Raw genomic sequence first — 12,031 nt, forward strand, 5'->3', positions numbered from 1 at the left:
CATTTACAATTGTTCCAACGCGTCTAATTTTCTGCATTTATTCGACACATGCAACACTTGTAATTGAAAATCACAGGTGTGGTCAGTCTCAAGTAAGTGTTTGGCGATCATTAAAGTAGTGTTGCCTAAGATCGTGCACTTCTCGTGTTATTTGATTCGGCTGGAGAAATTCCTACCCGTTTGGCCCACGTATATGGTGGCATTACACTGTATCGCATACACACCACTCTTCCTTGTATTGTCGATGGTATCCTTGTGTTTGCAGAGGAGTAAAAGACAATACAAGGAAGAGTGGTGTGTATGCGATACAGTTTCAATATCAGATCATACAATTTTGCATTGCCATTCGATCGAATACGATGACTCATAGAATACGAGTACAATATTCGTAACTCTGATTTTTTTCACTCATGATATTCGTGAACATGGAAAAGGAAAGCCTAGAGTGAGGTAATATTACAGATTTCAAGAATACATTGCCAATTTTCCACAGACTGATACCCAAACTAAAAATCAATGCTATTAGCCATGAGAACGATCATACTAGATTAGAAAAATCATGCTATCGTAAACAAAAATATTAGTAGTTTCAATTAATAATCTGTAGTTTATGCGGAGTTACTTGCACAAATCACTCTCACCGGCCAAACTGCACATGCGATCACCAGCATTTTGGAGCAGTACTGAAGCAGTATTCCGTGAGAAACCGCCCGCCTCTTCCCCTTTTATTCACAAAGAACATGCTTCCATGCAATCTCAATTGATTCCCATGGTCAGTGAATTCTGGCCCTCATAACTGGCACTCACCCCGAGGATGCGGGACGGCTTGTCCAGCTCGATGTCCAGGCGGATCCCCACAATGGCCTCCGGCGAGGTCAGGGTCAGGGTCCCGTACCACGTGTCGCTCCCGGCGGCGTTGCGGAGGTAGGAGAACACGCCGGGGCACGGCGAGGGCCACGCCAATCTCGGCTCCATCTCCCGACCTCCCGGAGCCTGCGTCGTCGACGTGGCCTGCTGGTTCCGGAGGACCGGAGGAGCCGTCCCGGCATTTGATGTGAAGGGCGGCGGTTCGTCTTCCCCGTCTCCTCCGACCTCCTCGTCTTCCGCGGCGGCGGTGACCGGCCGGACATCCGCCGGTTCCTTGCTGGACCCTTCGAGCCCCTCCGACGCGGCGAACACTTCCGACAAGAGTTCATCCAGATTTTCCGTCCCGCCACCCACGGATACCGTCCCCCCGCTTGCTATCTGGTGCCCCGATGTCGAATTTTGCGGCGGACGCGCTATCAGCAGGATTAACAGTGAGGCGTTCGACTTGATCTGCGGAGGGAAAGAACGAACGAGAGAGAGAGAGAGAGGGAAATTTATGGGCTGTCTAATAATAGAGACGTCATTAAACTTCGACGACACGTGAGGTAATTAAATGAGTGCAAATATTAAAAATGTTCCTCGAAGAGAAAACTAGTAATATACATACTCATGCATGCGTAGAATATGCGAAATATATTTCGACCAATTTTTATTTTTATACCAAGTAACAAATAATTTAAAGCATTGTTATGTGGATATGCTTTGTTTAGAAAATCCCATTAAAAAACGGCAAATAATCTATAGACCGTCTATGGCTCTTTATGATTCGCAGAAGAGTAATTTAGTTTTTCAATACCCCGTGACCTAAAATATCCTCATGGTGTCTTCGTTTCAGCAGATCAAACGATCCGCCTATTCATTAATGACAAAATGAATTTTTGACATCTCCCAACGCCAAGTATCTTTCCAACATAAACAATCATACCAATGATCGCTTTGTAATGATTTGTGTCTGACTTCAATTTATGGAAAGCTTAAATGATAAATTAATCGATTATTTCGTATCGCTGGCATGGCCAAAAACATCGGAGTGCTTTGAAAGACCCAATTACTGCTCTGATGATAGAGTTTACGTAGGATGTCGAGCCAAATTGAGTACTCGATCCGCGAGGTCAGCAGCAAAGTGTTTCACGTCTCCTTGGCTCCTTCTATAGAGGGAATACTAACTTATAATCACTGATAAATGCCAAATGCTCGGAATTACGCCGCCAATGCCCGCTGAACAAATTTTCAACCCAGATCACTATCTTCGGGCGGCCTTCCTCAAGGGCGGACATGCTTTTAGGGCGATAGTTGCTCTAAGGTTATACATGCTATAGGAGGGTATGAACGCTCTTGTGAGGCGCAAGGGTCTAATTAGGGTTAGGGGCGTATCCCAAATTAAGGAGGGGGGTGCATCGCGGCGAGAAAGGAAGACGATTACGATATTCTTTGAAAGTTTAATGGTGAAAATAAAACTGATTGCTTCTGAATAAACCGTATAAATCTTAAAAGTAATGAGATCGATTCGATATTTCCTTGAACTAGGCTAGCTGTGAGTGTTAGAGGGAGCAAAGTCATATCGAGGTTACCAAGGCTACCACACATTTAACGAAAGGAACTTTGAAGTTTTACAATTGTTTTCGTATGCAGTTTTAAAACTCAGGTAATTGCTTTTATCGAAATCGTAATAGTTCATCCTTGTTTGTAATGAACACTACGTTCATAACAAAATAGGTGAAACACTTCGAACCTGATGGCATGTCTCACGAAGTCTTTAGAAAGGCCAGAAAGTGAAAATAAGGCACATTCATATTCCACCTATTGAAAATTATTATTATTTTTTTAATTCTAGAATTACGTCGCAATTAGGCGATTTTCCTGGTGGCAACGGTCAAGTTTGGTCAATGATTCTCTTACAAAGAGCAATACGTATAAACACACACTAGATAAACAGATAAAACGTCCTCGTCTGCCATTCCAAGGGTCGCGGGTTCGATTCCCGCCTGGGTGAGTTTCCCTCCTCCTAGGGCTTGGGTGTTTGAGAATGTGACCATTGTTATCGTTGTTAATAGTTCGATGTAAAGGCCAAAATGTGCTGTTTTCGGACTAATACTGAATAAATAAATAAATAAAAGACAAAATGCTGGATTCTTGTAAATTGTAGAGGTTGTCTGTTTCTCGATTAATTTATTACACGCATATTTGATTATTTGCAAAGCCTTTCCTACTTTATCACATCTGCGCACATTTATTATACTTCATGCCAACACATCTTTATCATTTTCACCGTTTTTAGGCTTCAGTGTAGCTTTAAATTTATAAAGCTATAGACTTAAGTAGAAAAAATATTTTTTAATATGAAAAGCGTAGTAAAGTTTCATCAATCACTCAAGGCAGATATTATATTGATCAATCGGTACCTTCGTCTCGGACATTGGCAAACTATTTCTTAAAATTTGGGGTCTCATTTTCCCGCAAACAGTCGGCAATAGAATAAATTTATAGTTCTGCACTCCTGAATTCCCAATGCGATCTTAATACACTTTCATTGTACTGAGAGGAGGGAGAAGAATTTCCGGTTATTTTTCGAATGCATAAATGGAGTCCCACACACATAGAATAGGGCAATTCAAGTGCCATTATATAATTAAGAGCGTCAATGAAAAGCGTTCGATGTTTTTTGTCATTTCCATTATTCGAGTAAGTTGAAGCCGAAGTTGAAGAGCTTGGTTATTCTATGCAGAATTTCCTCGAAATAACCCGGATTTCACGTCAGCATCAGACCTGATACTTACGTTGCAATTCGAGCCAAGTCGTAGCCATAAATTTTATGGACGGAATAATCGATTCTCTTCAATATTTTAAGTGTTTTTTTCAAAAAGTGAGAGTTGTTTGCGAAAGTTGTTTATTAAACGATGACTCGTATGCTTATTGCATTAGTTTCAATTTTCTTTTATGTTGCTGAATCATTGGTGATATTGCTGCATGTTTGCTCATGTAAACCAAATGTCGGAATAATTGCGGATCATGAGATGCCTCCTTGCTAATCACCCAATATCCCAGTCTGCCTCAAGGCCGGTTCTTCCGTCCATCACTAATGGCGACACAAGTCTTGGGTGGGTTTAAGTCAACCCAGTGAAGGAACCTCTCACAAAAGGTAAATGGGTATTTCGACGGGTGAGGTCATTTCGACATGGCTAGATTCATTTTGGATAACCAGTTGCGTCACCACATAGTAGCACCCAAGCCCACTCGCACCCACGTAACCAAAGCCTCAAATGGATTTGCGCCCACGAGCTTGGATTTACCCAGCGTCTGACGCACCGAGTAACGCGGCCGCAGTTGACTGAGGCCCAAGTTAGCTCTAGCAAAATAATCCGATGAAGATGAGAACAGAAAAAGAGAATGGTTTCGCTATTTCTCAAGAAATGACTGCAAGGACACAAAAAATGTTCTCAAAAGTGCCTTAACGTTTTTAACTTTAGATTTGATCACTCATTATCTCCCTTACAGAGTTTCGGAGCTCACATAACATTTTCCAATACCATTGTAAGGATTGGACAATAACATCACCTTGGACGATGTTATTTAATTTGAATTAATATAACTCATCAATCCATGTCAGCTGGAGCAGATGATGCATTTTAATTATGAAATGAATGCTCTTAGATAAATTAAACTCCTAAAAATATTCTACACGAGGATTAGGTTCTTAGTTTGGAGCAGAAGCATAATTTAAAAAATGAATAAACGATATGATGAATGCTGGAGGCCCTCGAATCCCAAGTAACCACTATTTGAATGCGTGTTCCTTCGAAAACTGGAAGTGCAATCAAAGTGAGGGAAATGGGGGAATTTAAAAACGGACATTTTTTTAAAGCGTCGCGTCTCATAACGCCAATAAAAATGTATATTAAAATATACCTAAAATTATGCCATAAAATCGCAAAGAAAAGGAAATAATTTTTCCAAACGCAAGCTACCTTTTTGAGTGACTAAAATTAACATGCATATGGTTTGAGCGAATAACAGAAATTGATGAGTAGGTCATTACTGATTATGAATACGCCCGGGGACGTATTCTCGTCGAATAAGATATTTAGAGAGAAGAATTTCGTATTTAGTAGGAAATATATACGCAAAGCCATTCTCGTGTGATTCCAAAGAATACGTGATGATACCAGAATCTAATAATATTTAAAATAAAAAGAATTCCAAACACGAAACATTTGCGGTCTCTTGCCATAAGGCTTACATTTCAAATTATCAAGCATGATAGTGTTTTTATTGTAACTGCACTAGTACCCAACAGTTCGTTCACAACGTCTCTTCAATTGCGTTTTGTACAAAAGCCAAGCTCTATCCTCCACGTAATAAAAAGACATTGCTGTTCTCCGTTCTTAACTTCCCAATTAGATTACCTTAAACTCTCCGTTGATGACGTAGAGCTGAGGCGTATCCGAGTGAGTCCCCACCCGATTGCCCTTCCACTCAACTTCGTACTCGTTGGATTTCACGTCCTTCGGCTGAGTCGACACATGGATCTCCGCTCCCTGGCCGGATCCGCTCGGAGTGGCTTTCGGCGGGATCGCAGTCGGTGGCGTTGGCGTATCTGGGCGTACGGAACAAGAGAGAGAGAGAGAAGCGAGGCATGATGAGCACGTTGGATGGCAGGCATCTAAACACCTCTCTCCCATTAAATGTTATTTCCTTGGCATTTCAATCTTTAATTTTAAAGTTCGGGACCCCACAGAACTTTAAAAGAGTTTTTCCTTCATCATTTACCATGGGTTAATGAGTTCCATGTATATCAAGTATTCGTTTGGAGAAGGGGGATCGAGATGGTGCGGTGGCTATCGTACTAGCTTCCCACCCTGAGGGCGCGGGTTCAAATCCCGGTGGTGTTGAATATTTTTCAGAGGTATCTCGATCCCTACTTGAGGTGCTTTGTGGAGGGCACTTCGTGTGAGTACGCCGTCCGTCGGATGAGACGTTAAGCTGCGGATCCCTTGGCGCATTTCGCCATTAAGAGAAGGCTAATGCCAACACCGGGTTTCTCTCCACCCTTCATCCTTTCCTGTCCATTCCCTATGGCGCAAATGACCTCAGCTGTCGGTCGCCTCCCCTAAATACTACTACTTCTTGTTTGGAAAGTTCTTTCAACATCCTTCCCTCTTCTCTATCATGCTAAGAGTGTATTCACTACTAGTACTCTTTCAAAGCTTACTCTCGCCTGCCAAAATATATAGGTATTCTCATCTGATTCAATGTCCATTGGTTTTAGGCAAGGAAGGGACATTCACCAATTTTTTTGTTATTTACTATTGTCCTAAAGCGTCATGTAAAAAAAACAAAATGCGCTCTTACCGCGCGTGCGAGGATTTCCATTTCCTGCGATCCTTTCCCATGGATGACTCTGAATCCAGCCTTTATTGAACCATCTGGCACAGTAGCCAATTCATTTAATTGAACTTCTTGTTTGCTCAAAATTCTATTAATAGTTAAGTTAAAAGAAGACATTAACGAAATCTAGTTTTCTAGAAAAATCTGTGGCCCCCTTTTGAGTATGAAATGGTGAATTCCGGGTATTGTGCCAGCCAGCTGAGAACGAGAGTCCACTGGCCGCGAGGAGGGTTGCTGAATTGTAGGAGGCATTCCGTCGACTGTTGATTTCTGTTCGCATCGACCAAACTAAACTTTTCAAACTGAGGAAAGCATAGGAACGAAAATTCCACCGAGAGGACTACGGAAACTGATTCGGAGAGGGATGAATTAAGTTGGATTCGGGGAGGGTTGAATGAAAGAATATTAGCATTGACTCTACGAGGGTAATTTGAAAAGTTCTCGGAATGGAATAGAAATAAACGGTTTACTCAGGGAAACTTTTTCATTTTGTTGATTAAGTGTCCATGCATTTGGTCCAGCGATGTTACCATGTCTTGATCCCATCTAGAAAATTAGATTCCTTCAGGGCTGCTAAGTACCCGTCTACTTCGGCTGTTAGTTTCTTTGATTTAAGGGAATCTCCGTCTGCCGAGGGCAACTTGGAGCTTGGGGAAGAAATGGAAATCTGATGGAGTCAAATCAGGCGACTAAGGTGAGTGTGGCAACAATTCGTATCTTAGTTCACTTATTATTTCTATGGCAATGACGCTTGAGTGTGAGCGTGCACTGTCTTCATCAAAGAGGAATTTCTTCCTTGACAAAGCTGGCTTTTTCCGCGTATATTTTGCTGTAGTTGGTCCAGGAGGTAAGCGTAGTGTAGCTCAGTAATTGCTTGACCAGTGGGAATATAATTTAGGGTGGGACCTTCTCGTGATTTGTCTTAAAACTTGATATGAGTTACAAGTAATACTGAATTTAATTTAAATGAAAAAATCCTAATAAATCGGTTTCTAATTTTATTGATGCATCCATTCCAAACACCATACATTAAATTAGTATGGAGCTATGCGCAAATTGTTAAAGAGTGTGAAGGTATTATTTAATCATGCTACTTAATAACAGACGTATTGATCAGCTCGGATTGCTGATAGAGTTTGCACAGTTTTATCCCCAAGCGTGTGCCGCAGCTGGTGGGAATCCTCCTCAAATAATATACGTGAAATGGGTTTTTACGAGAGAGCGTGGAAGGGATGCACATGGTATATTTAAGCATTAAAATCATTTTCTCGATCGTAGAGTTCAAAACGCATGAAATTTAATTTCTCAGAGACCTTAGTGAATTATGACCGGGCATTACGACAGCGGCTTTTATAACCGCGCACACGATTCAAGGAGAATAGCAATATGATGTGAGTATGGTGGTTGAACCTAAAGGCCATATGACTGAGACTTGCGTATTCGATGTTAAAATTGTTCTTCAAGTAGGATTGGATGCGTTTTCACTGAATTCAACGACTTTAACGGCTGGCAGTAAACAGCATCATTTTACGCATGGTGATGTGAGAATAGAAGATGTTTAAGTACCGTCTAAAATTAGACTACTCAGCATTCGATTCAATTCTTCCTGGGTTTCAGAGAATGGAGTTTATGCACAAAGATTCTACATCAAAACGAAATTCAAAATAGCAATAGCAAACCTTGAATGAGATATCCAATCGATGAAAACAAGGAGGGGAGGGGGAGTGATTGGTTTTGGCATAAAATGGAGATATTACTATACCTCGGGGTAATCCTGGTTGATTATTCGCATCCAGAAACGACGAAGCAGTCGATGGAGGTGGACTGATATAAGCGATTTCTTGAGTGACCGGTAAATTCTCTTCCTCATCTGTTTGCGGACCCATTGTAATGAAAGAAAAACAATGATTTAAATCCGCAACAATAAATGCAGTCGTAATTGATGAAATATAATGATAAATCTAAAATCCATCGTCCGATCAAAATGATTTTTATTGACAAACAATCGAGTCAGCTAGGATTGCACATATGGCTGGCACTCTTGTCGTACATGCAATCGCGACTGACCTTCTCCGGGAGGACATATCCGCCTGCCGTTGTACCTAATCCCTTTCACCTTCGGCACATCGTCGGATGATGCGTTGAATTTGACGAAGAACCGCACTGGGAAGATTTGACCGCGCTCCACCCTCCTGTTATCAACCCTGATGGTGTGGACGAGGTTATCCTGGGTGTTAACTTCCCCGAATGTCGTCTGGAAAATCAATGCAATAAGATGTATCCATTTACATGCATCTGGACAAATAAAAGGAAATAAATTCAAGTAATTTAATAGCATAACTCGGGACCCGGCGAAATATTTATCAAAGACAATTCATTATTATATTTAATTTCACTATTTTGTATTGTTTTCATACTACAGTGGCCATTGTTTCAATGCACTCCTGTCTCTTCGAGTTGGCTTTTTTCCCGATATAAGTTAATATTTTTTAACTAAAATAATTCTCTAGGATAGCAGACATTTCAACTTAAATAATTCACAGTACAATATCGTAGGTCATGTCATTCTTATAATGTTTTCGCGGGCGTGTTGGCAGATCATGGGAGCACACCATTTGATTTGAATCTTACCTACCAAACTCTGCCAGTCAAGCCAACTCCAAAATTCTCATTTTCGATCGCAATGCTTCCCATACGTATCGAAGTGTAATACTTGGTAAATAGAATTGAATGGCAAATATATCTTGAACGGGAGAATTCCATGGGAATTAAAATACACAAGTACTTGTATGCGATATGACTATAGACATATGTAGTATGAAAGCAAACCTATTCGTAGCATAGGCAAGTACGCATCCAATCACAATTGAGGAGGTCGATGCAAAAACGAGTATCACTTGTTTTATGTCCTCATGTATCTTCAAGCATTAATACGCATGAAAATTCTTTTTCTTCTATTGGATATATCATATTTTGAAAACCTAGTTTTTTCTAATTACAGGCATGGTAATATGCACTGAATTCTAAGAATCTCAGTAATTTTCTGAGTCATGGCAAGCTTATTTTTTCAACTCGATCGGAAAGAGACTGATGGCGCTGAGCGGCGCCAAGCGAGCCTTCTTTCCGTGTCCTGAGTATGGGTGCGGGATTATTGTACAGCGCGTTATGAATATAAAATATTTGAATTTTGGCCAAGGGATTCATCTGATTTTCAGCCTCTCCGTGACTAACCGAATAAAATACTTGAAAGTAGTTGTGAGCACTTAATGTTAGCAAGCGAAAAGTTTTCCGAGCACACCGGGGGACTAGGATCCCGAAATGACCCACTCACGCATGTGGATCGTAGAATAACCTTTTGATCCAATGACGAATTGAAATAGTAATCACTTCCCATAATACTTACGCCGATCAAATCGGCGCGCTTATCCAGCTGGATGTCCAAGACGATCTCGTCGGCGGGTTCCTCAGGATTGACTGAGATCAATCCGTACCATCTGTTTCTGTTGCGGTTGACTTTGATGTTGAAGAGCACCTCGGGGCAGGGAGATGTGACGCGGGGACCCGCGCTGGACCCTGGCCTGTCCGCCCTCGGAGCGGCTTGCCTCCGCGGTCGCCCTTCCACGGGCGACCCGCCATCGTGGCGGCCCGCCGACGCTTCGTGGGCGAGAAGTGCGACCAGCAGCGCCAGCGCCAAAGAAACCCCTCTGGATGCCATCTGGAAAGAAGACCGATTTTAAGAGTGAAGATGCGTTTGCTCGTCGAAAGTCCACGAAGACTGAACGCCCAAGAGTACAAAGAAAGTACCCGATGACATTCACAGAATGAACCCGAAAGGAAAACACGGAGTCAATGGAAAAGATAGGAGCGACCTGCTGGAACTCTTCATGCGTAACGTATTGATGAGTACCATTACATTTAATGGTTCATGAACGCGGTAAATTAAGTGATTAAAGAACACGGAGAGACACCGTCAGAGAATGGGGTATAGTTACTACAGTTGTGCTTCCATTTACTAAAAAATTGCATAGAAAAAAGTTACTGCAAGAACATGTGCGCCGCCCCCGGTGGCGGCGGGGTAACGTCCTTGTCTGCCATTCCAAGGGTCGCGGGTTCGATTCCCGCCTGGGTAAGTTTCGCTCCATCTAGGGCTTGGGTGTTTGTAAATGTGATCATTGTAATCGTTGTTAATAGTTCGATGTAAAGGCCAAAATGTGCTGTTTTCGGACTAATACTGAATAAATAAATAAATAAATTAAATAAATAAATAAATGTGCAGATGTACTATTGACCCTCATCAGAATAACCTTTCGGCTCATATGTGACGCAACAGCAATCAATCCGAATCCTTGATTGGTGAGGGGAGTGCTCACCCCGAATTATCCGTGAGGAGTGAGAATTCGCTCGTTCCGATTCCTTACACTGTGCTGTCCGCAGTTTCCAGGGAAACTCACAGCTTGAGTAGATCTCTATTAGTTTACAAGCTGTGTCCAGGCCCGCATACAATAAACGGCACAAGAGGGACCACTCAATACGGAGAATAAGACACTCGCCCTTGGCAAATTTCCAAAACCACTTTCTTCGGCGAAAATGAAGGAAGGGGGATTCATTCCTCCTTCCGTTTCAGAAGGTAGTTGCGCGAGCAAAACTTTCAAAAACGTCACCATTTTATAATGCGACCTGTGAGTTAATTTGATCACTCCAGGACCGATTGCCATTTACGCGTTTTTTTAGTTAGTCTTAAAACAGTAAAAGATCAATTAGTTTCGACAGTTAAAATCGTAAATATTACAAACAATATAGCACCACAACCGAATACATTTCAATTAAAATACAAAAATGTATTGCATACATAATTATTCAAAGAATCAAAGTCGGAAATAACCATTAAAATAGCATTTAAAGATGATGCTAATGCTGTTTTATTATATATATATATACACACACGAGGGTCATCCGGAAAGTAGTACCCGTTCGTGCCGCATGAAGTGCTGACGACGCGAGTAGCCGCTGGACGAGGTCAGATAGCTTCAGTGGCTTGTCTGCCTTCTCTGAGCCAAGTTGCGTGACGCTAGCATTGCCTGTGTTGTTTCTGTGATTGTTAACAATGTTTAAAAAAATTGAGAACGCCGCCAGTTGTGAAGTGAGGGCAGTGATTAAATTCCTCAATGCAAGAAACGTTCGCCCATGTGATATTCATCGCCAATTAAAGGAGGTGTATGGAGACAATGTAATGGACGAGTCGTCTGTTCGGCGGTGGTGTCGCAACTTCAACATGGGGAGGGGGAACACACACGACGATGAGCGTTCGGGGAGACCGTCTGTCATTACAGACCAACTGGTGAGCTCAGTTGACGAATTCGTGAGGAACGATCGGCGCGTCACAATTGATGACATCTGTGAGCATTTTCCCAATGTTTCTCGAACAATTGTTCATGAAATTGTTAAACACCATCTGCATTATGCAAAAATTTGTGCAAGATGGGTCCTTCGCGTATCTCAATGAGCTGGCGGCGAAGGACTATGCAGCAGGAATACAGAAACTTGTCACACGTTATGACAAATGCCTTAATTTGCTTGGAGATTATGTTGAGAAGTAGTTTAAAGTATCCTCTTTCAAATAAAATTTTTTATGTTTGTTAATATTTACTTTTGTGTCTTTATTTCACGAACGGGTACTACTTTCCGGATGACCCTCGTGTGTGTATATATATATATAAATATAAATACAGATGTAGATTTTTAGAATATAGAGACACGAAGAAAGGACACTCACAATCTG

At 41.7% G+C, this 12,031-nt stretch overlaps 1 protein-coding gene across 1 annotated transcript in view; it reads right to left on the reverse strand.

Moving 5' to 3' along the window:
- LOC139689900 (serine protease gd-like) overlaps nucleotides 1–12,031 on the reverse strand; it is a 48,199-nt gene that overhangs the window by 25,456 nt on the left and 10,712 nt on the right. Inside the window, exons 2-6 of the mRNA XM_071587018.1 lie at nucleotides 9,656–9,967; nucleotides 8,320–8,506; nucleotides 8,015–8,122; nucleotides 5,271–5,461; nucleotides 808–1,317 (exon numbers count right to left, since the gene is read on the reverse strand). Coding sequence (XP_071443119.1) covers nucleotides 808–1,317; nucleotides 5,271–5,461; nucleotides 8,015–8,122; nucleotides 8,320–8,506; nucleotides 9,656–9,967 — 1,308 coding nt within the window. The remainder of the gene's footprint in view (nucleotides 1–807; nucleotides 1,318–5,270; nucleotides 5,462–8,014; nucleotides 8,123–8,319; nucleotides 8,507–9,655; nucleotides 9,968–12,031) is intronic.

Source organism: Hetaerina americana, unplaced genomic scaffold (genome assembly GCF_022747635.1).
Source record: "Hetaerina americana unplaced genomic scaffold, ioHetAmer1.1.p SCAF_29, whole genome shotgun sequence".
NCBI lineage: Eukaryota > Metazoa > Arthropoda > Insecta > Odonata > Calopterygidae > Hetaerina > Hetaerina americana.